The sequence below is a fragment of the Aotus nancymaae genome, unplaced genomic scaffold, assembly GCF_030222135.1.
Source record: "Aotus nancymaae isolate 86718 unplaced genomic scaffold, 86718_ANA_hifiasm-v0.15.2.pri h1tg000009l, whole genome shotgun sequence".
Classification (NCBI taxonomy): domain Eukaryota; kingdom Metazoa; phylum Chordata; class Mammalia; order Primates; family Aotidae; genus Aotus; species Aotus nancymaae.
Window position 1 is genome coordinate 8,523,096 of NW_026988420.1, and position 27,059 is coordinate 8,550,154.

The 27,059-nt window shown below is 40.8% G+C and overlaps 1 protein-coding gene and 1 pseudogene across 2 annotated transcripts in view; both read left to right on the plus strand.

The window, feature by feature from the left end:
- EEF1AKMT1 (EEF1A lysine methyltransferase 1) overlaps positions 1 to 22,222 on the plus strand; it is a 52,790-nt gene extending 30,568 nt beyond the window's left edge. The window contains exons 3-5 of one of the 2 annotated variants that reach the window (XM_064373542.1): positions 17,533 to 17,615; positions 18,461 to 18,741; positions 21,218 to 22,222. In XM_064373542.1, coding sequence (XP_064229612.1) covers positions 17,533 to 17,615; positions 18,461 to 18,741; positions 21,218 to 21,255 — 402 coding nt within the window. In that variant the 3' untranslated portion in view covers positions 21,256 to 22,222. The other variant, XM_021664911.2, reaches the window with a different exon arrangement.
- LOC105710025 (GTP-binding nuclear protein Ran-like) lies at positions 2 to 17,615 on the plus strand (annotated as a pseudogene).
- Positions 22,223 to 27,059: the final 4,837 nt, after the last annotated feature.

Sequence of the window (27,059 nt, forward strand, 5' to 3'; positions counted from 1 at the left end):
TAAATACATTTCACAGCCATCAGGAAGAATTGATGTGGAACCTACTCTGTGCCTTAGTCCAATGTTTGTTTGTCTCACTTTTAACCAGAATCTCTGCCACCTGTCATTTGGGATCTGAACTTCTCTATGGGAGCTAAGACAGAAAGCAGTCAGTGAACATTTTAGAACAGTATAAATGCAGCTTTTCTTGATTCTATCAGGCTGGTTGGTGATCAGAAGATGGGGTTTTTCAGATAAGGAGATAATGATGCAGGATTTTTCTTCTTGGACACTTTGCAAGCCAGGGACCCTCAGCTAGCAACACCTGGCCAGGCCTTGCTCAGCCATGCTGGTGTGCCCCAGCTTGCCTGTGTTATAGCTCATGTTCGGCAGGTCCCAGGGCTCTTGTACTGCGTCCAAGAAGAATGAGGATATGGTGGACATTGGAGGATGAGGAAGGCAGGGAAGAAGTCTAATGAGCAATGAAAACTGCTTTCAGCAGAGAGGGGATGCAGGGTTGGGGGATGGTTACCCCATGTGGCTGGGTCTGGGGCCCTTTATGGACTCAGAATGGGGAGTGTGTGCTGACTGGTTTGTGAGTGTGCAAAAAAGGTTAAGGTGAAGGCACCACTCAAAGGTGGGCATAACAGTGTGGAAAAAACAAGTAGGAAAGGGTAGGTATATGTAAAATAGGTAAAGGGCAGAGAACAATCAGAGGAAAGTGTGCAAACAGGAAGGCAAGTTCTCAGTCTGGTCCAAGGATTTTTTTTTTTTTTTTTTTTTTGAGACAGAGTCTTGCTCTGTCACCAGGCTGGAGTGCAGTGGCGCAATCTCGGCTCACTGCAACCTCCACCTCCTGGGTTCAAGCGATTCTTCCGCCTCAGCTTCCTGAGTAGCTGGGACTACAGGTGTGTGCCACCACACCTGGCTAATTTTTGCAGTTGTAGTAGAGACTGGGTTTCATCATGGCGAGGATGATCTCGATCTCTTGACCTCGTGATCTGCCCACTTCAACCTCCCAAAGTGCTGGGATTACAGGCGTGAGCCACCGCGCCCAGCCCTGGTCCAAGGATTTAACTTGTAGCTTGGCTTTCAGGCTTTAAACTGTCTTTGCCTTGGAGGTGGGGTTTTACTGGGGATCCACCCCATCTGCATAGGCATTTGTCTGCCTCTGTCAATAATACCTTATTATGTCCAACACAAACTTCTGCTTCATTCTTGGATGCAGATAGACCCTACTGGTTTTTATGGAGCCCAGAAATCCTGGTGAAAGAGAAAATATTATCATTGCCCAAAAATGGGGGAACTAAAACATGTATTGAAGAATTGATGAGAAGAGATTTAAAGAAGATATTAATAGCTTCTGGTATATAATATATATTTCAATTATATTTTTATAGTCTGAATTACAATACGGATTCGAAAAAAAAATGAGTTGAAGGAGACTTATAACATGACCTGGAACCTATAAATTTTTGTTTTATTTTATTTATTTTTATCTTTTTGAGATGGAGTCTCACTCTGTCGCCCAGGCTGGAGTGCAGTGGCACAATCTCAGCTCATTGCAACTTCCAACTCCCTGGTTCAAGCGATTCTCCCACCTCAGCTTCCCCAGTAGCTAGGATTACAGGCACCAGCCACCACGCCTGGCTAATTTTTATATTTTCAGTAGAGACAAGGTTTCACCATGTTGGTCAGGCTGGTCTCAAACTCCTGACCTAGTGATCTGCTCACCTTGGCCTCTCAAAGTGCTGGGAATACAGGCGTGAGCCACTGCGTCCTGCCTAAATTTATTTATTTATTTTTAAAGGAAATAGTTGAGAAACAGACAAGGTTTGAAGTTTGTCTGTGCCTACTCCTTGATGATAGGTGTATCTTCAACACTTTGCAACTGAAAGGAAGCTTCTACATGCTTATCTTTTTTTTAATAGTCTTTTACATTTTGTGTCCAATTTGGATCTCCAAGTTATATAAACTTTTCCTATTTACCCTGTTTGAAACTAACTGTGATAAACATGTTTCTTTCCATTTACTCCACATGTTCCACTTATTTTAAGGCCTCTTTCTCACTATTTCTCTTCTTTATGTCTGTTTACTTTCTATCTTGATGCTTCTGTAAATAACAAATATAAGAAATTTGAAGTACTGCATTATTCTTGAGGTGGTCTTTTTCTTTTTTTCTTCTGTTTAATTTTTAAAATACTATGTGCTTTTTTTCTAATTGTAAAAACTAGTCCTAATCCCACTGCTTAGAATGAACACTTTTTCTAACTTTGAAACTTTGGTTTGGTTTGATTATAAAATTGAGAAAATGTAGAAAGCATAAAAACTGACAGACGAAATTTAGCCATGATGTCTGACTAGAGGTATTGAATACTCGCGTCCTCAACAAAAAAGAACCAAAATAGTGAGACAATATTCTCACTTCAAATAGATTACCTTAGACAGAATGCTGGAATTCAACAGAGAAGTGACAGGAAACACCTAAGGTGAGGAAGGAGAGGAAGCGAGGCAGTCTGCTTGACAGGGATCAGTTAGGATCCTGGAGAGGCTACCCAGTGTGGGGAAAGGCTAAGTGAGTGACTTCTAGCAGTTTATATTCCCACCATGGATTTTTCAATCCTATCCACAGAGAGCCCTTTTGACCCATACAGGCCCTGAGACAAACATAGGGAGCTGCCTAGAGACCATGTGATGGCATTGCTCCAGAAAGGGAGCACATGCCAGGTCCCACACAAGGCACCATTTTGAGAACCCAGCGCCGACAAGACTGCATCCTGCCATGACACCCAACAGCCCCTGCATCTACACATCTCTGGAGCCCCATTGACTTCCCCCAGACTCAGTTGGGGCTGCTGTGGTCTGCTGCCACTAGAGCTGAAGTGTGAGCCATTGGCGGCAAGCAACCCCACTGCCTTCAGTAGCAGGAGCACTGCACAATTAAACATACCCTTAGGAAAGGCTACCCTGCTTATAGATGTGACTAGGGCTAAAGTGTTCACTTCCCAACCTCCTGTTTATGGCTGCTGCCACTAAAAGCCACATCACCCTCCCTAAGAACAGCACAGCTACTGCTGTTCCAACCTGAACATTTTTCCAGGGAACTGGGGATTACTCTGACCCTGCCAACCAGAGCCAGCACCTGCATCCACCACTAGGAGTCCTGAGTACAGGCCTGCTCAGCTTGGCTCCATCTTCCCCTGCATAATGTAAGGGACACCATAAGTGGCCAATTTTTTTTGTAATTTTCTTTTTTTTTCTGAGGTGGAATCTCACTCTGTCACCCAGGCTGGATGGAGTGCAGTGATGCAATTTCAGCTCACTGAAATCTCTGCTTCCTGGGTTCAAGCAATTCTTGTGCTTCAGCTTCTTGGCCTACAGGCACCATGCCTGGGTAATTTTTTTGCATTTTTGATAGAGACAGGGTTTTACCATGTTGGCCAGCCTGGTCTCGAAGTAATCTGCCTGCCTTGGCCTCCCGAAGTGCTGGGATTACAGGCATCAGCCACCATGTCCAGCTTTTTAAAAATGTTCAGTGTCCCAGAAGGCAAAGAGAAGACAAAAGGGATAGAAAACCTATTTAATGAAATAATAGCTGAAAACTTCCCCAAGTCTAACAAGAGATTTAGACATCCACATACAGGAAGATTAGAGATTCCCAAACAGATTAAATTCAAAAAAGTCTTCTTCATGACATGTTATTGTCAAACTGTCAGGAGTCAAAAGGCAAAGAGAGAATTGTAAAAACAGCAAGACAATTTTATCATGAATCCAAGATGAAATGATTAAAAAAAAAAAAAAAAACAAGACAAAAGTGTCTATTCACTTATAAGGGAACCCTCATCAGACTAACAGCATATTCTCTGCAGAAATCTTACATGCCAGGAAAGAATGGGGTGATATATTCAAAGTGCTGAAAGAAAAAAAAAAGCCAGCAAAAGATTGTTTACTCAGCAAAATTGTTCTTCATAAATGAAAGAGAAATCAAGACTCCCAGACAAGTAAAAGCTGAGGAAATTCATCACCTCTAGACCAGCCCTATAAGAAATACTTAAAGGAGTCCTATGCATTGAACCAAAAGGATGAAATCTACCATCATGGAAAACATGCTAAAGTATAAAACCCACTGGTAAAGCAAACACAGAAAACCACCAAACCGTAATGATAAACAGTAAGGGAGAAAGAAAGGAACAAAGGATATACAAGACAACCAGAAAAAAATAAATAAAATGATAATAATAAGCCCTCACATATCAATGACAACCTTGAATGTAAATGGATTACACTTTCCCCTTAGAAGATAGAGACTGCCTGAACAGATTTAAAGAAAAAAACCTTGCAACCTCATGAGAGAACATGAACCAGAAGAAAACAACAAAAGAAAAAAAAAAAAACACTTGATCCACATACATGCTGCCTACAAGAAACTCATCTCACCTGTAAAGACATACAGACTGAAAGTAAAGGGATGGAAAAACATATTCCATGCACAAGGAAATAAAAAACAGGCAGCACTAGCTATGCTGATATCAGATAAAGCAGATTTTAAGTCAAAAACAGTACAAAGAAACTAGGTTATTATATAATGATAAAGGGATGAATTCAGCTAGAGTATATAATGATTCTAAACATGTATGGACCCAACACTGGAGCACCTGATATATAAAGCAGATCTTATTACATCTACAAGGAGAGATAGACATCAATACAGTGATAACTGGATACTCCAACATTAGAGAGATCATCTACATAGAAGATTAACCAAGAAACATTGTACTTAAACTGCACTTTAGACCAAATAGACTTTAAGAGATGTTTACAGAACATATCATCCAACAGCTACAGAATGTGCCTTCTTCTCATCATCACATGGAACATACTCCAGGATGGATATGTTAGGACAGAAAACAAGTCTCAACAATTTTTGAAAAATTTAAATGTCAGGTATCTTCTCAGGTCATAACAGAATAAAACTAGAAATCAATAACAGGAGGAACTTCAGAAACTAAAAATACAGGAAATTCAAATATGCTCCTGAATGATCATTAGGTCAGGTATGAAATTAAAGAGGAAATCAAAAAATTTTTTGAAACAATGGAAAGTCAAAGTATAACATAACAAAACCTATGGAATACAGCAAAAACAGTGCTAAGAGTGAAGTTTATAGCAATAAACATCTATATCTAGGAAGTAGGAAGGTTTCAAATAAATAATCTAACAATGTACCTTTGGAAACTAGAAAAGCAAGAACAAACCAGTCCCAAAATGAGTAGAAGGAAAGAAATAATAAAGAGCAGATAGAATGAAACAAAATGGAGATAAAAAAAAAATTCAAAGGATCAGTGAAAAGTTGGCTTTTTAAAAACAGACAAAACTAGTAAACTACTAGATAGTCTAACCAAGAAAAAAGACAAAAATAAATAAAATCAGAAATAAAGGTGACATTACAACTGAAATCCTGGACCAGGTGGCTTTACTGCTGAATTCTACCAAACTTACAAAGAATTATCAATACCAATTATCTTTAAATTATTCCAGAAGTTTGAAGTGGAGAGAATTCTCCCTAACTCATTCTGTGAAGCCAGCATTATCCTGACACCAAAACCAGTATGTAAGAAATAAAGAAAATTATAGGCCAGTATTCCAGATGTAGACACAAAAATCCTCAACAAAATACTAGTAAATAGAATCCAATAGTATATCAAGAAAAAATTACACCATGATCATGTGGGATTTATCCTAGAGATGCAAGGAAGGTTTAACACCTGCAAATCAATAAACATAATACTCACATCAATAAACTGAAGAATAAATATTATATGATCATCTCAATAGCTGCAGAAAAAGCATTTTAAAAAATTCATCCCTTCATGATAAAAAACTCTCAACAAACTAGGCAGAAAGGAACATACCTCATCGTAATAAAGGCTATATATGATAAACCCACAGCTAACATCATACTGAATGGGAAAAGCTGAAATTCGTTTCTCTGAGATCAGGAACAAGATTAGCATGCCCACTTCCACCACTGCTATGTAACATAGTACTGGAAATCCTTACTAGGACAATCAGGAAAAAAAAAATAAAAAGCATCTAAATTGGAAAATAGGAGGTCAAATTGTCCCTCTTTATAGATGACATGATCTTACACCAAGAGAAACCTAAAGACTCCGGGAAAAAACTTTTAGATCTTATAAAGTCAGTAAAGTTGCAGGATACAAAATCAACACAAAAATCAGTAGCATTTCCATACACCATTAATGAACTAGCTGAGAAAGAAATCAAGACAGCAATCCCATTTACAATAGCTACAAAAAAAGAAATACCTAGTAATAAATTTAACCAAGGAGGTGAAAGGTGTCTACAAGGAAAACTGCAAAACTCTGAGGAAATAAATTGAAGATAGCAACAAATGGAAAGACATCCCATGTTCATGGATTGAAAGAATAATCATAGTTAAAATGATCATTATACCCAAAACAATGTATATATTCACTACAGTCCCTGTCAATACTAATGTCATTTTTCACAGAAATAGAAAAAAAGTTTTGAAATGGCTATGGAACTGAAAAACAGCCTGAATGGCCAAAGTAATCCTAAGCAAATAGAACAAGGGTGGAGGCATCACACTACCTGAGTTCAAATTATGTTACAAGGCTATAGTAACCAAAACAGCATGATATCGGTATTAAAACAGACACATAGACCAATGGAACAGAATAGAGATCCCAGAAATTAATTCACATAACTATAGCCAACTGATTTTTGACAAAGATGCCAAGAACATACAGTGGGGAAAGGATACCCTCTTCAATAAATGGTGCTATAAATATTAGATATCTATATGCAGAAGAATGAAACAGGACCCCTAGCTCTTACCATATGCAAAAATGATCTCAAGATGGATTACACTTAAGCATATGGCCTAAAACTATAAGACTTCTAGAAAAAAACATAGGGGACACACTTCAGAACATTAGTCTAGGCAAATATTTTATGGCTAAGACTTCAAAAGTGTACAAGAAACAAAAATAGACAAATGGGACTATATGAAATTTAAATGCTTCTACACAGCAAAGAAAACAGCAGAATGGAGAGGCAACCCATTGAGTAGTATACAATATTTGAAAATTATTAATCTGACAAGGGACTAATATCTAGAATATATAAGAAACTCAAGCAAAATTTAAAAACCAAATAATCCCATTAATATAGGCAAAGGATCTGAATAGACATTTCTCAAAAGAAGGCATACAAATGGCAAACTGGTATATGAGGAAAGGCTCAACATTACTAATCATTAGGGAAATGCAAGTCAAAACCACACTGAGATGTAACATTACCCCAGAATGGCTATTATTAAAAGATTAAAAATAGCAGATACTAGTAAACGTGTGGAGAAAATGGAACTCTTTACACTTGTTGGTGGGAATGTAAATTAGTATAGCCTCTATGGAAAACAGTATGATGATTTCTCAAAAAACTAAAACCAGAACTACCATATGATCTCGCAATGTCACTACTGAATATTTATTCAAAGGAAAAGAAATTAGTTTATCAAAAAGGTACCTGCTCTCTCATGTTTCTTGCAGCATTATTCACAATAACAAAGATAGGAATCTACCTGTCCATCAACAAATTAATAGATAATGAAAATGTGGTATATATACACAATGGAATGCTGTTTAGCCATAAAAAAAAAAATAGTGAAATCATGTCATTTGCAGCAACATGGATGGAACTGGGAGGTCACTATGTTAAGTGAAATAAGCCAGGCACAGAAAAACAAGTATTGCATGTTTTTATATATGAAGGCTAAAAATGTTGATGTCATCAAGTTAGAGAATAGAATGATAGATACCACAGACTGGGAAGGTTGTGTGGGTTGTGGGGATGTGGATGATTAAAAGAGATTGGTAAGTGAGTACAAACATATAGTTAAATAGAATGAATAAGATCTAATGTTCTGGAGCAGAGCAGGGTGACTATAGTTCATAACAGTGTATTGTATATTGCAATATTGCTAGCAGAGAGGACTTGAAATGTTCCCAACACATGATAAATACTCAAGGTAATAGATACCCTAAATACTCTGACTTGATTATTATACATTCTGTGCATGTAACAAAATATCACATGTACCCTATAAATATGTGCAATTAGGAAAGAAGACATTGGAAAACTAGCAGATAAATCCAGGAGGCTCAATGTTCAGCAAATAAGATTCCAGAAAAATGGAACAAAAAATGAAGAAGGAAGGAAAGCTTTAAAGAATATTAGAAGTTTCCAAGAAATAAAGACCCTCACTAAGACACATGATTATGATGATTGTGAAAATTATGGATACAGATGACAAACAAGATCCTAGAACCTTCCAGAAGAAAAACAGGTTTTCTACAAAGTCTCAGGACTATGAATTACATTGCACTTCTCAATAGCTTTATTAGAAATGTTAAAAAATAGAATGATGGCTTCCATATTTTGAGTGAAAACTTTGTTCAGCCTAGAATTTTCTTTTCTTTTTTTTTTTTTTTGAAATGGAATCTCACTATGTTGCCCAGGCTAGTCTCAAACTCCTGGAATCAAGCAGTCCTCCCACTCAGCTTCCTGAGTAGCTGGGATTACACACATACAACCATACCAAGCTATAGTCTAGAATTCTATATGTAGCTAACCTATTACTCATGTAAGGATAAAATAAAAACATTTTAGATTTTACAAGTCTCGTTACATTTACCTCCTATGCACTTCTCATGAGCTGCAGGAGGGTTTGCTGCAAGTGAGAAGAAACAATACATGAGCTCCAAGGAATAGGAAATCTGATGCATATAGTAGGAGAGGGAATTCCCAGGATGATGGTGACACAGAATGTCCCAGTGTAACAGTTGTGCTGCAAGTCTGGAGAGAAGTTGATCCAGATTGTAGTAGGAGGATGGCATGTTCCAGGATAGAGATCATCAGGGGAAAAAATGAAAGTGATAGGATATCCGATATGTAGAAAATTATATTGAAAGGCCAATAGAGGACATTAGGAGATTTAGGGATAAATACAAACTAACCAAGCAAATGAAACAGTCATGCATTTACTTACTCTAGGAAAAACAAAAAGAAATTCTACTGAAAGGAAATACAATTATAGTATACCACTTGGCTTAGTAATGAACACTGACACTTAATTCTAACCAAACAAAACTTGCTTTAAAACTACATTGGGGCTAGGCACAGTGGCTCATGCCTGTTATTCCAGCACTTTGGGAGCCCTATGGGGGTGCAGATCTCCTGAGGTCAGGAGTTCGAGACCAGCCTGGCCAACATGGCAAAACCCCATGTCTACTCAAAATACAAAAATTAGCCAGGTATGGTGGTACATGCCTGTAATCCCAGCTACTTGGGGGGCTGAGGTGGGAGGATCACTTGAGCCTGGGAGGCAGAGGTTGCAGTGAGCAAGATCGTGCCACTGCACTCCAGCCTGGGTGACAGAGTGAGATTCTGTCTCAATAAATAAATAAATAATAAACCCAAAAAACTATATTGGGAGGGTGAAGGAAAGGTAAATGATGTGTATAAGAGCAAAATCCTCATCTGTCACAATAAGTACATCATATATATAAGATGGATTATCAAGGAATAGCATTTAAAACATAGTATTTAGAGATGTGGGGATAAATGATCAGAGGAAGAGCCGAGAGTTGAAAATGCTTGCTTCTGAGGAGTGAGCGTCAATGGCAAGGAGTCATGGGATAGAAGACTATTGTTTTCCTTTATAAGCTTAGTAGTGCTGTTAATTTTTAAAGCCATGTTCCTGTAACATATTAAGAGCAGGATTCTCCTCAGTTGGACAGGCACAAAGATGCTTCTGGAATGAACATCATGATGACTGACCAAGGAGAGTCTCAAGTCCAGTTCAAACTTGTATTGGTTGGTGATGGTGGTACTGGAAAAACTACATTTATGAAATGTCAGTTGACTGGTGAATTTGAGGAGTATGTGGTTACCTTGGGTACTGAGGTTCATTGCCTTGCGTTGCACACCAGAGGACCCATTCATCGTATGGGATGCACCCAGGCAGAAGAAATTGGGTGGAGTGAGAGATGGCTATTATATCCAGGCCCAGCATGCCATTATAATGTTTGATGTGACATCAAGAGTTACTTAAAAGAATGTGCCTAACTGGCACAGAGATCTGGTATGTCTATGCGAAAATATCCCCATTGTGTTGAGGGCAACCAAGTGGGTGTTACGGACAGGAAAGTGAAGGCAAAATCTGTTGTTTTCCACCGAAAGAAGAATCTTCAGTACTATGACATTTCTGCCTAAAGTTACAACAACTTTGAAAAGCTCTTCCTCTGGCTTTCTAGGAAGCTCATTAGAGACCCTAACTTGGAGTTTGTTGGCATACCTGCCCTTGCCTCACTAGAGGCTGTCATGGACCCAGCTTTGGCTGTGCAGTATGAGCACGATTTGGATAGAGGTTGCTCAGACATCATCATCTCCCTGATGAGGATGATGACCTGTAAGAATGAAGCTGGAGCTCAGCATCAGAAGCCTAGTTTTATTTGTCCTGTGATATCAGCAGTGCAGCATGTGTGCCCATTTATTATCTAGGTAAGTAGAACATGTGCTTCATCTGTGGGCTGCTGAAGGAGATGAATGGGCTTCAGAGTGAATGTCACAGTTTTAAAAATATCTTAATTGTTTGAATTTGCAAATTTAGCTGTTTTGGAATGCAGGTGATTCCTTGAGTTTCAAATACAAGACGGCTGCAATCACATCACAGTGCTCAGTGGTGAAATCTTGTTACTCTGGTTCTTATTCCTTTTCCTTTAGAATCAGAATAAGGTTGTATTTCAAATACCTTTAAAAAGGAGTGAGACTCTTTATCTTTATGGAGTAATACGAGGAGAGCCAAAATCTATCATTGTGCCCTGATGGTGTTGGAGTGAGGGAAGAAGGGCAGTTCAGTAGTCAATCAGCAGACAACTCTTACCACTTATGGTGCATGTATCTGACAGTATCTGCTACCTCCCAAATCAACTCAAAAGCCCTTCCATTCTCTATATGCTAGGAGCTTTCTTCCAGCTGTCCTTTGCAGAGGTAGAGGTCAGAGCTAGGCATTTTTCCTGTAGATAAGAATGGATAGACAGACATAGATGTGAATTAATAAATACATATATCCACATGTATATGTACATTTTATCTTTGGAAACATTTTAAAACTGGGCTTATAAGTAAATATTCAGTAAATAGCATGCAGACATCCAGATGGGAAATATTTGAAGCAATTCTGTTTTTCATTATATTCAGTAAATGTTTATTGGTTTAAAGGTGTGCTATATATGTTTCATTCATACCACTTGCCATTTTGAATTGTACCTTGTTTTAATTGTTATAGTTGTTTTGGAATGCCACCTTTTTTTTTTTTTTTTTTTGAGACAGAGTCTCACTCTGTCATCCAGGCTGGAGTGCAGTGGTCCAGTCTAGGCTCACTGCAACCTCCCAGGTTCAAACGATTCTCTGCCTCAGCCTCCTGAGTAGCTGGGATTACAGGCACCCACCACCATATCCAGATAATTTTTGTATTTTTAGTAGAGACAGGGTTTCACTATCTTGGCCAGGCTAGTCTTGAACTCCCGACCTTGTGATCCACCTGTCTCGGCCTCCCAAAGTGCTAGTATTATAGGTGTGACCCACCGTGTCTGGCCTGCCATCTTGTTTTGAGTGATGTAGAATCATTCCATATTAGTAAGATCATCCAGATAAACCTTTTAAAAGGTCCAATAATAGACAAGCAGAGAGCCAAATCATGAGTGAACTCCCATTCACAGTTGCTACAAAGAGAATAAAATACCTAGGAATACAACTTACAAGGGATGTGAAGGACCTCTTTAAGGAGAACTACAAACCACTGCTCAAGGAAATAAGAGAGGACATAAACAAATGGAAAAAAAAATCCATGCTCTTGGACAGGAAGAATCAATATTGTGAAAATGGCCATACTACCCAAAGTAATTTATAGATTCAATGCTGTTCCTATCAAGCTACCATTGACTTTCTTTGTAGAATTAGAAAAACCTACTTTAAATTTCATGTGTAACCAAAAAGGAGCTCATATAGCCAAGACAATTCTAAGCAAAAAGAACAAAGCTGGAGGCATCATGCTACCTGACTTCAAACTATACTGCAAGGCTATGGAACTAAAACAGCATGGCACTGGTGCCAAAACAGATATATAAACCAATGAAACACAACAGAAACCTCAGATATAACACTACACATCTACAACCATCTGATCTTTGACAAACCTTACAAAAACAAGCAATGGGGAAAGGTTTCACTATTTAATAATGGTGCTGGGAAAACTGGTTAGCTATATGTAGAAAAGAGAAACTGTACCCCTTCCTTACACCTTATACAAAAATTAACTCAAGATGATTAAAGACTTAAACGTAAAACCCAAAACTGTAAAAACCCTAGAAGAAAACCTAGGCAATACCATTCAGGACATAGGTATGGGCAAAGATTTCATGACTAAAACACCAAAAGCAATTGCAAGAAAAGCCAAAATTGACAAAATGGGATCTAATTAAACTAAAGAGCTTCTGCACAGCAAAAGAAACTATCATCAGAGTGAACAGGCAGCCTACAGAATGAGATAAAATTTTTGCAATCGGCTCATCTGACAAAGGTCAAATATCCAGAATTTACAAGGAACTTAAATTTACAAGGAAAAAAAACATCAAAGAGTGGGTGAAGGATATGAACAGAGACTTCTCAAAAGAAGGAAAGACATTTATGTAGCCAAGAAACATGAACAAAAGCTCATCATCACTGGTCATTAGAGAAATGCAAATCAAAACCACAATGAGATATCATCTTACGCCAGTTAGAATGGTAATTATTAAAAACTCAGGGAACAACATGCTAGCATGGCTGTGGAGAAATAGGAACGCTTTTACAGTGTTGGTGGGAGTGTAAATTAGTTCAACCATTGTGGAAGACAGTGTGGCAATTCGTCAAGGATCTAGAACCAGAAATACCATTTGACCCATTACTGAGTGTATACTCGAAAGATTGTAAACCATTCTACTATAAAGACACATGCACATGTATGTTTATTACAGCATGATTTACAATAGCAAAGACTTGGAACCAACCCAAATGCCCATCACTGATAGACTAGAAAAAGAAAATGTGGCACATACACACCATGAAATACTATGTAGCCGTAAAAAAGAATGGGTTCATCTCCTTTGCAGGAATGTGGATGAAGCTGGAAGCCATCATTCTCAGCAAACTAACAAGGAACAGAAAACCAAACACTGCATGTTCTCACTCATAAGTGAGAGTTGAGAATGAGAACACCTGGACAAAGAGAGGAGAACATCACACACCGGGGCCTGTAAGGGGTGGGAGACAAGGGAAGGGAGAGCATTAGGACGAACACCTAATGCATGCGGGGCTTAAAACCTACATGATGGGTTGATCGGTGCACCAAACCACCATGGTACATGTATACCTATGCAACAAACCTGCACATTCTGCACATGTATCCTAGAACGTAAAATTAAAATAAGAATACAAAAAAAAGCCGGGCATAGTGGCTCACGCCTGTAATCCCAGCACTTTGGGAGGCCGAGGCAGACGGATCATGAGGTCAGGAGATCGAGACCATCCTGGCTAACACAGTGAAACCCCATCTCTACTAAAAAAAAAAAAAAAAATTAGCCGGATGTGGTGGCACGTGCCTGTAGTCCCAGGTACTCGGGAGGCTGAGGCAGGAGAATGGCTTGAACTCAGGAGGCAGAGGTTGCAGTGAGCCGAGATCGAGTCATTGCACTCCAGCCTGGGTGACAGAGTGAGACTCCATCTCAAAAACAAAACAAAACAAAAAAGGTCAGGTGTAGTAGAACAATAAATAAAACACTGCCCTTGCTCTCAAGCAAACTGTTCTGAGACAAAAGTGATGATTGGAGCAAAATGGGGAGCAAAATGCAAGGACACCTCCTGAGACTTTTGAGGTGGAGGGGAAGTCAAGAAAACCCACCTAGAGAAAGTGACAGGTGTGAATTGAATCCTGATGTATCCTAGGTTTGGGGGAAAAAAAAATCATCATAATCCATGCACAAAATTAAAGTCAAGGTAGAGTAAAGAGCTAGACAAAAATAATAAAAGTATTAGGCCAGGCGTGGTGGCTCATGCTTGTAATCCCAGTGCTTTAGGAGGCCAAGGCAGGCAGATCACTTGAGGTCAGGAGTTTGAGACCAGCCTGATTAACATGGTGAAACCCCGTCTCTACTAAAAATACAAAAACTAGCCAGACCTGGTGGTGGGTGCCTGTAATCCCAGCTACTTGGGAGGCTGACGCAGGAGAATCGCTTGAACTTCGGAGGTGGAGGTTGCAGTGAGACCAGATTGCACCACTGCACTCCAGCCTGGGCAACAGAGTGAAACTCTGTCTCAAAAATAAATAAATAAATAAATAAGTAGATAAACAAATAAATAAATAAATAAAATATTAAAAGAAAATATAGGATAATATTTTTATGGTTTAAGGTAGAAAAACAAGTCAAAACTAAGAAGTCATAAAGGAGAAGATTGATAAAGTTGACAATATAAAATTAGAAACTTATTGATAACAGAAGATACCATAAACAAGTTTAAGAGACAGGAGAAAGATGAGGAGAAAATATTTGTGTCATGCTTGAGAGCAAAGGGTTAGTATCCACATGTCCGTGTCCACCAGCGAAAGATACCAGGAAACACACCTGTAGGCAAACTCGTTGGAACAAGAGAGGCTGTGCACCATGGGCAGCCTGTGGGATGTTTTAGTAGGAGGCTGCTAAGAGGAGATTATTTTGTGATGTTGGCTTGCATTAGGTGTTGGAGCAAGTTTGTCAAAAAGCCAGAATAATTATTATCTAGGAGGTGGGAGGAATCAAATGAAGTTAAAGGTGTAATTGGTAAGTATCAGCAGGCACTCATGCTAGCTGGTAAAGAGGCATTCATCATCATTTTTGTGATTTGCACAGTGTTCTTCTTTTATCTGCACTCAGATATGATTACAGAATGGTCATTTTTTTAAAATTTTTATTTTTTAGAATGGTCATATTTTTGTCTTGCTCCATCACAGGAATAACTCAGTCTGATGTTGATGTTCTTTGAAATAGTTTCTGTTAAGTAGGGAATACCTGGACCTAGGTACTAGTTGCAAGCTAGTTCTATTTGACACCTGTCATTTTTTTTCTCACAGACTATCTAAAGAGCTTCTATAAATCAGAATTAAAACAGTAAACCCTGTGAAAAATTAGGGAAGGCTAGAACCAGTTGACAAAAGAAAAATAAAAATGAATTATTAAATACAGGAGAAGATGTTCAACTGTACAATAGAGAAGTGCAAATTAAAAGAGTAAAATACTGTTGGTAGTTTTTTTTAATTGGCCCAACCTTTTTGGAGTGCAATTTGGCAATATTTACCAAAATATAGACTGTGCATGCCCTGCAACTAGGAATTCCATTTCTAAAAATCTCTACAAAGGGTTATATGCACATGTATACAAGAGGGATATTTAGAATAGTCATTGTGGCATGTATGTAACAGTGAAAACGGGAGTAATTAAATCACTGTCAAAGGGGAAATAATAAACTCTAGAACACTGAAAAAGGGTCAAGTATAGAGTTTCTTAGTTTTATTTAAGAAACGCAGCTATGATGCCTTACAATGTTAGGTTACAAAGTCAAGTTTGAAGAGGTAAAATTTGGGTTTGTATCTACTAAGTATAATTATTACTTTCCGACTCAAGATGGTGGACTAGTCACCTCAATGATCACTTTTCTTTTCCATTAAATGAAGAGTAAAGATGTTTTAAAAAAATAATTCCAGTGTTAAAAAAAACAACAAAGAAACGAAGGATGCTATTGACAGGAATTTCAGTAAATTTCTGGAAGAAAGAAAATGGATGTAAGATGGTCTGTGGAACAGCAGAGAAAACTACCAGCCTCTCTGAGAACTGCAGCACAGATGAGAGTCCTTCCAGAAAAGAACCAGAGACTCTGGGTTCCAAACTCAGAGCCTGTGAACATAAGTGGTAAAAGTAGCTCATGGGCCGATTTCTGCGTGATTAATTCAAGGATGGCCTGCTGATATCTTTGGGCCACTTGGTCTCTTTTATTTCTTCTGATCGTATCCTGAAGGCATACATAGCATCAGAGGTACTTGCCTCCAGACTGAATCCCAGAGGAGTTTTCACCAAGAATCTGCTTTGGGATGCCCTAATTTGATAGGAAAGCCAGAAAGAGATATAGAATATAATCTAAGATAACTTCAGAGCTTCACCATAGGAAAAAGGTACCTCCTTTCAGGAAGGAAGTACACAAAAGTCCTCCATACTCTGAGTAAAGCTCTCTTTATTTCAGTAGATCTCAGTTTTGTTGAGATAGAATTCACATACCATAAATTCATCTTTTAAAAGTATATAAGTGAATGGTTTTTAGTAAATTCACAGGTGGGTCCAACTGTCACCACAGTCAATTTTAGAATATTTTCATTCCCTCTAAAAGAAACCTTATGTCCTTCAGCTGTTACCTCCTAATTTCCCAATCCTCCCAATGCCTGCCAACCACTAATCTACTTTCTGTCTCTGTAGACTTGCTACTTTGGACATTTCATCTAAATGGAGTCACACAATATGTGGCCTTTTGTGTCTGATTTCTTTTGTTCAGTGTAATGTTTCCAAGGCTGATCCATATAGCATATATCAGTACCTTGTTCCTTTTTATGGCCAAATAATATTCCATTGTATGGATGTACCACATTTTGTGGGTCCATCCATCAGTTGATAGGCATTTGAGTTGTTCCCACACAGGGCAGATTTTTAAAGCGGAGAACCCCCAGTTGGCATGCCCCATGCAAATGGCTGCCCCCAGCCCTGCCATTCAGGGTCATTCAGGGCCATTCAGGGAAGAGAGAGGCCTGTTGGAGAAATGGGTTTGTATGATTACAGAGGAAAACCACACTACCTTTTTCATTAAACTCCTGCTTAATTTATAAATATGAATAGATAATTAAAGATCACTAGAAAGTTTTTTAAAATCATCAATCAGGATGAAACAGAAGGAGCAAAATGAAAAACTTGCCCCCAAGGGAAAAGCAAGCAATTTAGGAAACACGTATAAGGTGAAATGAGGCTGTGGACAAGGGGCACGGTCTTTGCTGATTGCATCCTCTGGTGTTAATGAACTCATTCTTCCATCCTCTGTGTTTGTAATTCTGTTCATTGCTAGTTGAACCTAGAAGCTTAAGCAGATTCAAGTTCTTTTTTTTTTTTTGGCAAAACTCATACAAAGGTGTGGGTATGTTCTATCAGGAAAAACACTGGTGGTCTTCTTTTGTGATTGATACTCAATGCTTAGATTCCACTAATTTATTAGGGGCTTGTATTAAGTTTCAAAACAATTTTTTAAAAATATATGACCACTGGTATAGTAGATGTGAATTCAAAGAACAAAGTGTGTACGCCAGTTCTAAAATGCTATCAACCCATTTCTCTGTTACAGCAATTGAGTCAGTTCTGGTATAGTCAGGAAACTGCTCTGCAACTTGCACAGGAGGCAATTGCAGCTGTAGGAGAAGGTGGCAGGTGAGATTCAGATTTCTCTTGTTGGCTTATAATCTCATGTAATATTTTGAATGTCCTTCCTGGATGACAGATGGTTTGTAAAGAAGTCTGAACTGTAATCTGCAAAAATTGTAGGTCATGGTTTGCAGCATATAACAAATTAAGACCCACTTCAACACTGAGTTTAGAGACCCACTCAGAACTCTATTCATTGTGGAATATCTTATCTCTGTTCCTTTTAACATTTTCTAACCTGTTTCTTGTCTTTATATTTCTAAGTTACAGGCTGGGCACGGTGGCTTACACCTGTAATCTCAGCACTTTGGGAGGCTGAGGCGGGCAGATCACTTGAGGTCAGGAGTTCAAGGCCAGCCTGGCCAACATGATGAAAACCCATTTTTTACTAAAAATACAAAAAAAATTACCCAGGTGCAGTGTCATGTGCCTGTAATCCCAGCTATTCGGGAGGAGTAGCAGGAGAATCACTTGAACCCAGGAGGCAGAGGTTGCAGTGAGCCAAGATCATGCCACTGCCCTCCAGCCTTGGTAACAGAGTGAGACTCCATCTCAAAAAAAAAAAAAAAAAAAAAAAAAAAAAAAAAAAAGGGATACAGATTTTTTTTTTTTGCTTTTTCTTCTCTTTATCATCTATGTAGAAGAAGATGCAGACTTTTAAGTACCAAATTCCTTAAAAGGGAGATACTATAAAGTTTTTTCTCAACATTGACTATTACACTAGTTTCCATTATTATTTCCTGTAAGAAAATCTGAGCATTCAGACCTATGTATTTTTTAGTGAAGTAGTTGTTAACACTGTAATCTCTCTATTAAAGATGTTTCATGAGTGTGTTCATTGTGTCTTCTAGAATCGCATGTGTGAGTGCTCCCAGTGTTTACCAGAAACTCAGAGAGATGTGCAGAGAAGACTTTTCTGTATACATCTTTGAATATGACAAAAGATTTGCCATGTATGGAGAGGAGTTTATTTTCTATGATTACAATCACCCATTGGACTTACCCCAAAGAATCCCTGCACATAGTTTTGACATCGTAATAGCAGATCCTCCCTATCTTTCCGAGGAATGTCTCAGAAAAACATCAGAAACCATCAAGTACCTGACTCAGGGCAAGATTCTGCTGTGCACAGGTAGGCGCTGCATTTCATGCCTCACGAAAGTCACTGACGGTGGCTATTCAGGTCTTAGGGGTCAAGAAGAAATCCTGAGTCCACCACTTCCTGTGTGACTTGTGAACAAATTATTTAACTCTTTGTGCCCTTGTTTCCTCATCTGTAAACTAGGACTGATAATATTCTCTGCCATTAAGGGTCCTAAAGAATTAAGTGACACATAAAGTACCCAACACTGAGTCTGGTGCATGGTGACTGCTTGATGAATGTCAGCTGTTACTTTTATGTACCATCATCATCAGTAGTAGTGGTATTTGATCCAACCTCTACACTTTTATCAAAAAGAAATTGGGAATCTATAGAGTTCAAAGAGTAGACTAGGTTCATTAAAGTAGACGAGTTTTCTTACTGGTGAGATTGATACGCTTTTTTTGTTTTTCTCTGTAACCTCATACCACTGGGCTAAGCAACCTCCCACCTCTGCCTCCCAAGGTAACTGGGACTTACAGGTATGCACCACCAGTCTGGGTTTGATATACTTTCTTAAGGCAGGTGTGGCAAAATTCAATAGAGTAAATCTGAGAACTTTAAGGTGGGAGGATTGCATGAGGCCAGGAGTTCTAGACCAGCCTAGGCAACATAGCAAGACCCCTTGCTATTTTTAAAAACAAAAGTTTTAAAATCAGCCAGGCATGGTTGTGTGGGCCTATAGTCCCAGCCATTTGGGAGGTAGAGGTGGCATGATTGCTTAATCCCAGGAGGTGGAGACTACAGTGAGCTGTGATGGTGCCACTGCACTCCAGCCTGGGTGCAGAGCAAGACTGTCTCAAATAAAAAAGAAAAATCTGAGAACTAAAGTGTTGCCAACTGGCCGGTCTCTTTACTTCTGGGCACTCATGGTGTCCACACCCTTGAGTACTGTTCCGGGCGCTATACCCCAGTCTGTCGGGGCCTTGCGTGTCCCCTGGGCACCCTGCTGGGAGCAGGGCTGGACCAGGAGTGGAGCCCCGGGGGGCCTGTTCTGGTGCCACGGAGCTGCGTATGTGGGGAGGGCCGCTCTGTTTGCACACATGCCGCGGTTCCCTGCACGCTCGTTCACTCCGCTGCTTCCTTTGCTCTGTGTTCCGGCAGGCAGCGCTCCGGCCTCAGGGAGTGTACATTTTAGTTTTAGGGGATTCTTTAAAAAAAAAAATAGTAAAATAGACCAAAGACAGGAAGCACTAACTCTGAGAAGAGTAACAGAGACCCAGGCACCTGCACTCTGCCCCACAGACCTGAAGGTCAGGAGCCACGGTTGCAGCCGCCCACGAGGACAGTCTGGAGGCGGGAAGCCCCCAGTGCCTAACAGGGGGGGCGGTGGGCGTTGGAGCTTTCTTTGGAAGCCCAAGACGGCAGAACGCAACTTATCTGAAGACATAAGACATTCGCTTTAGCTTGACAGAAAAGGTTTTGGGGAGTGTGGGCCTGGGCACCGCAGGCTGTTGCTGAGAACTAAAATGTTACCAACTGATCGATCTCTTTACTTCTCAGCACCCGTGGTGTCCACCACCCCAGGGAGGACGGTGGCCTGCAAGGAGGGCAGGGCAGGGCCATCAAAGAGTTGGTTTGAAGATGAAGTTGGGAGAGCTCACTATGCTCGAGTGTGGAGGGGAAGAGAGGGCAGGAATCAGGGCTATGAATGCCACTTCTTACCGGATGTCTCAGGGGAGCTGGCTGTGCATGGAGGGCCCGGGGCGGGGAGAAATTGGGAGGAGATGGCAAAAGGCAGTGGGAATGAATTCGCACCTGTTTGCAAGATTGGATATTATTGAAAAAGGTTCTTGGCTCAACGTTGGGAAATGCTAGTTTTTAGTAATTATTTTTGTTTTCCATACACACACACACAATATATATATATATTGTGTGTGTGTGTGTGTGTGTGTGTATAATCTGCTTCTAAATTTCTACGTGTCCTGGCTCTGCAGAGGTAGGAAAATCATTCATTCAATAAAAAAGACATGGAAAAAAGTTGGTAAATTGCAAAACTGTTGGAGAAGGTGAAAGGGAATGTAAAGAAGACTTGCTCCCCTCCACCAGCTTGTGAATTGTCACCTAATTGCTCCCGGTGGTCCTGCTAGGGCCCCTCTCACAGCTCAGAATGCACTGAGCTCCAGCTGGGCTGTCACTCTCTGGATTCACTTGCTTTGTTCTCTTCAGGGGCCGTCATGGAAGAACAGGCTGCAGAACTCCTTGGAGTGAAGATGTGCACGTTTATTCCAAAACACACCCGGAACTTGGCAAATGAGTTTCGCTGTTATGTGAATTATGATTCTGGGCTGGACTGTCTGATCTAATTACAGATGATGACATAACACAGGAGGGAACCCTCTCACATTTCCCTTTATTTTCCTAGTAGATTGAAAAGTTATAATCTCTTCCCCTTCCCCCAAAACTGGAGCTGTCCCTTGCCTGATTTCCAAAATAAAGTACATGACCTTCATTATTGTTTCCTTAGGGAGGGCCTCCCTAGAGCTCAGTCTTCTGCCAACCTGAATCCATGGAATTCAAGCTGGAAGAAACCATAGAACCTGTTTGATCTACTCTCCTCATTTAACAGAACAGTTGTGTGGCTTGCCCAGGGGCTTCTGAATGAGACAGGACCTTGGCCTCTGCCTTGAGCCAGAGAAGTCTGGTAGCATCCTAGGACTTGTGAGGACTGTCACCCCCATGTCCCACCCCCACCCTCCAAGGAGACAGACTTACCTCCATGAAATAAGGTAATAATCCAGTAACTAGTGTCTGACTGCTTCTTGGGGCTCTCCTCCTCCTCCAGGTTCTAGGGGGACTGCGAGGGATGACAGGTGCCCAGGTGCCCTCCCCACGTGGCTCAGCCTCAGCACCTTCCCTCTGAACTGCCCGAGAAAATGAAAGTGCCATGTGTAAATCAAACACCAGGACCAAAAAATGGAGCTGGGGAGTATGCTAGATTCTATTTAGAAAATATTCCTCTGTGCATACCCCAGAGGACATCTCAGCAATCAGAAGTGCACACACAGCACGGCTGAGTCTCCAGGGCATCATGCTGAGTGAAAGCCACTCTGCAAAGGTCACACACTGGATGTTTCTAGGTGTGACATTCTCAAGGAGGAGAGACTTGTGGGTGCAGGGGGAATATCAAGATGGGGCAAAGGGGATGGGCAGACCACAAAGGGAGTTCTCCTTGGTGCAGCCATGTTCTTTGTCTTGTCTGTGGTGGTGGCTTCATGAATCTGCATATGTGGCAGCATTGGGTAGAAACACACACACACACACACAGATGAGCTCATGTGAAACTGCTGAACATAGAATGGGGTCTGTGGGTTGAGCCAGTGTCCATTTTCTGATTGAGACATTGCACTGTAATTGCATAAGATGTTACCATTAGGTAAACTGGGTGAAGGGCATAAGACCTATCAGTATATTTTTGCAATTTCCTGGGAATCTACAATCATTTCAAAATAAAAACTTTCTGAAAAATTAACACCCTCTTTCTGGGAAAGGATTTTACTTCCTTACCTCATATGACTTGCTTTGGCCAACAAAATGTGAAAGGAGGCAGGGTGTGGTGGCTCACACCCATAATCACAGCACTTTGGGAGGCCAAGGCAGGCAGATCACTTGAGTCCAGGAGTTTGAGACCAGCCTGAGAAGCATGGTGAAACCTTGTCTCTACAAAAAATACAAAAAAAGAGAAAGTATTAGCCACGCATGGTGGCACACCCCTGTGGTCCCAGCTACTTGGGAGGCTGAAGTGGGAGGATCACCTGAGCCCAAGAGGCCAAGCTGCCATGAACCCGTGATTGTGCCACCACACTCCAGCCTGAGTGACAGAGCCAGACCCTGTCTCAAAAACAAGAACAGAAAAAACACAAAATGTGAAAGGAAGTGACGTGTCATTTCCAAACTCTGGCTGTGAGTGGAGCAGGACCACAGCCTCTACCTGCCAGGGATGTGAGGAGAGCTAGGAATGAGCCTGTGTTATTGAACCAGGGGCTCATTACCCCCGGAGCAAAACCCAGTCTGTTCTGACTGAGCCAGAAAGGAGGCCCAGGTCGGAGAAGCTTGGGGGACAGGCCTGGTCTTTCTTGCTGTTTCTAAACCTTCAGCTGCCCAACTTCTGGACAACTTTTAATTTAATTTAAAAATCACTCTTTGTTGTCCAGACGTGGTGGCTCACGCCTGTAATTCCAGCACTTTGGGAGGCCGACGTAGGTGTATCACCTGAGGTCAAGAGTTCGAGACTGGTCTGACCAACATGGTGAAACCCCGTTTCTACTAAATACAAAAAGAAAAAAAAAAATTAGCCAGGCATGGTGGCACATGCCTGTAATCTCAGCTACTTGGGAGGCTGAGGCAGGAGAATTGCTTGAACCCAGGAGGCGGAGGTTGCGGCGAGCCAAGATTGCACCATTGCACTCCAGCCTGGGCAACAAGAACAAAACTCTATCTCCAAAACAACAACAACAAACAAATAAATCACTCTTTTTGGTTGGGTGCATTGGCTCACGCCTATAATCCCAGCACTTTGGGAGGCCAAGACGGGCAGATCACCTGAGGTCAGGAGTTTGAGACCAACCTGGCCAACATGGTGAAACCCTGTCACTACTAAAAACACAAAAATCAGCTGGGTGTGGTGGCGGGCGACTGCATTCCCAGTATTCCCAGCTATTCAGAGGCTGAGGCAAGAGAATCGCTTGAACCTGGGAGGCAGAGGTTACAGTGAGCTGAGATCGCAGCATTGCACTCCAGCCTGGGTGACAAGAACGAAACAACATCTCAAAAAAAACCCAAAAAGTCACTGTTTTTATGAGACATTGGTATTTTTATCAGTGTACAAGCACCTGGCCTCTGTATTCAGTAAGTGTTCTTTAAAAAATAACCCCTACCTTATTATTTCCATATGTATTTGCTCTATATGTAGTATGTAACAAATTACATACAGAGCAAACTACATATGGAAATAATAAGGGGTTATTTTGTTTGTTACATTTTGTTAATAATAATAAGGCAGTCAGGGGTTATTTAGTTTGTTACTATAATTTGTTACATTATAGTAACAAATTACATAGAGAAATGCAATGTTTAACTTCAGAACTGTGGGAGAATAGTAGTCTAGAAATAATAGAATTGCAGTTGTGCTATAAATCCAGCATTTAGTTGAAGAGAAACCTTATTTCTTCACAGGAGGTGAGGGAGAGAAGGAACAAAGTTGGATTTCTATGAAAAAATGTATAAACATTGTAACTTAGGAGGCTTATGAAGTGAGGTAATGACATTTTTTTGTTTAATAAGCAGCCAACATGTTTCATGGCTTTGGACCCCAGTGTGATTTTGATTTTAGGAAATCTGTGTTTATATATGATCCACTTCTAGGTTTCATAAAAGGCCATCTGTACCTCTGCAACCTTATATTAAAAAAGAAATAAAACTCATTAGGCCTAGAGTGTTCCTTGGGCCAGTTAATCAGGTGGGAGGCATCAGGCTGGGCAATGCTCACAGTCAGTCATGCCATCTGGAACTCCCAAGGCACCCTCACCTCCTGTACCTTAGCAAGCCCTGCAAAGGTTAAAAGGAATGTTTTTTTGTTTGATTCATTGATTTTTGAGACGGAGGCTTGCTCTGTCGCCCAGGCTGGAGTTCAGTGGCATGATCTTGGCTCACTGCAACCTCTGTCTCCCAGGTTCAAGCAGTCCTCCTGCCTCAGCCTCCTGATTTTTTACCAAAAATTTTTTTGTAATTTTTTATTTACAAAAAATAAAATTTTTGTGTTTTTAGTAGAGACACGGTTTCACTATGTTAGCCAGGCTGGTCTTGAACTCCTGATCTCAGGTGATCTGCCTGTCTCAGCCTCCCAAAGTTTCTGGGATTACAGGGGTGAGCCACTGTGCCCATCCAAAAAGAGTGATTTTTAAAGCTGGGACTACAGGTCACCACGCCCAGCTAATTCTTTGTATTTTTAGTAGAGATGGGGTTTCACCGTGTTAGCCAGGATGACCTCGTGATCTCCTGACCTCGTGATCCACCTGCCTCATCCTCCTAAAGTGCTGGGATTATAGGCGTGAGCTACCTTGCTCGGCCTAAAAGAAATGTTTCAATCCACGTCTTTGTAAGTCCTTCCTGATGAGTGGTGAGGGGCAGAATAATAATTTCTGTTTTGCTAACAAAATTCCAGTACTTCGCAGAAACTCGTCAGATGTGTGTCTGGGGTGACGAGGACCTGAACAGCAAGAACAGATGAAAGGCAGGGGGAAATTTAAGACCCCATTTCAGATGGGGTACCATACCCTTTCCCCTTCTATTCCGTCCTAAAATCAAAGCTAGCACCAGTTACTAAAAGTGACGATTTCCCTGCTGAAAAAGATGCAGTAAGACATAACGAGATAACTGGTCCCTGACTGTGGAACTGTTGGTATTTGCAGAGTGTTTTTGGGTTGCTGTACCCAAATAATTCCATTTTTTATAGAACAACCATGTAATTGAAATATTATCATTTGGGGGCTGGTGCAGTGGCTCACGACTGTATTCCCACCACTTTGGGAGTTTGAGGTGGGTGGATCATTTGGGGTCAGAAGTTCAAGACCAGCCTGGCCAACATGGTGAAACCCCATCTCTACTAGAAATACAAAAAATTAGCCAGGCGTGGTGGTGGGCACTTGTAATCCCAGCTACTCAGGAAGCTGAGGCAGGAGAAGTGCTTGAATCCAGGAGGCAGAGGTTGCAGTGAGCTGAGATCGTGCCATTTGCACTCCAGCCTGGGCGACAGAGCAATACTCCATCTCAAAAAAAAAAGATATTCAGTAACCAGCAAAGCATCTCCATTCCAAGGGTTTCCACAGAATCCTCCAGGTAGAATTCATGTGAAGGAAACAGCTTTTCTGGAAGGTGGGGAAGAAGCTCTGAAATGTACAGTATCATGTGTTGCTCCTCTACAAAGCCTGAGCATGGAGGGAGATGTGTGAGATAAGCCAAGTGGATCTGGGAGTGGGGAGATGTCTTTGAACTTTGGCTGGCACAATTTCTCTAGCCAGTAAACCTCCTTATTTGTTTGATAAAACACAATACCTACCTCCCATCTCTGCACCGCCCCCCCCAAAAAAACCTTCAGTTTTAACAAGAGAACAAAATTCTGTCCCAGGAAGATCTTGTTATTCATTAAAACAGTACCTTCCCAAACTTAGCCACCACCTGTAATTTTAAGATATTCTATTTAAATACTGCTGCTCAGTGAAAGTTCTAGATTTTGTTTTCTTTTTTGTCAGTGATTTTTTTCTTTTCTTTTCTTTTCTTTTCTTTTCTTTTCTTTTCCCAAGAAGGAGTTTCACTCTTGTTTTCCAGGCTGGAGTGCAATGGCGCGATCTTGGCTCACTGCACCTCCACCTCCTGGGTTCAAGTGATTCTCCTGCCTCAGCCTCCCAAGTAGTTGGGATTATAGTCACACACCATAATGCCCAGCTAATTTTTTTGTATCTGTAGTAGAGATGGGGTTTCACTATGTTGGTCAGGCTGGTCTTAAACTCCTGACCTCAGGTGATCCGCCTGCCAAAGTGCTGGGATTACAGGCCTAAGCCACTGCACCCAGCCCAGAGATTTCATTTTAAACTTATCTTTTATACAAAAAAAGTCACTTGTAAGTGACAGATGCCTCCTAAAGCAACATGACATGCAGAAGGCTTAGCTTGATGTTTGTTTTCAGTGTGGCTTATAAATGATTGGGGTGATGTGTTCATGCCCACTGTGTTCCAGGCACTGTGCCAGGTGCTTTATCAACAGTGCTGAATCCTCACAGGGACTCTAAGCGGGGGGTGCTGTGACCTCATTTCACACAGAAGGAAAATGAAGCTTAGTGAGGTGAAGGGAGCGGATTCATAGATCAGCACCCAGGTGCGAGGTGCTGGAGCACCTTTGCCTTTTCATCGTTTTAGTGGAGGAGGGAGATCGTCTTGCTCACCTCGGCCTTGCAGGAGCTGGGTGACTGGATCCAGGCAGGTGCCCAGTAGATCATCACTAAGTGGATGAATGTACGGTACAGAGAAAAAGCAGAGACTGTCTTTCTGGATCTTAGGACAGAAAGCTCCTTTCTTGTGTTGGGAATATGCTACCTTTTAGGAAGCTGAGGTTAGTTAAAATAATCATTAATGCAGTGAATAAAATCATGACATTTTCCCCATGCAGATAATTTCCTCTTTTTGTGTGCCCTTCCTCCAACGCTTGCGCTGTTTATATTTGAGGAGTGACCTGGAAAAGGTTAGACAACAGCAGCGATGACGGAAACAGCACCCAAGTCGCTGCTTTAAAAGGCAGTTCTTTTTAATGTATGG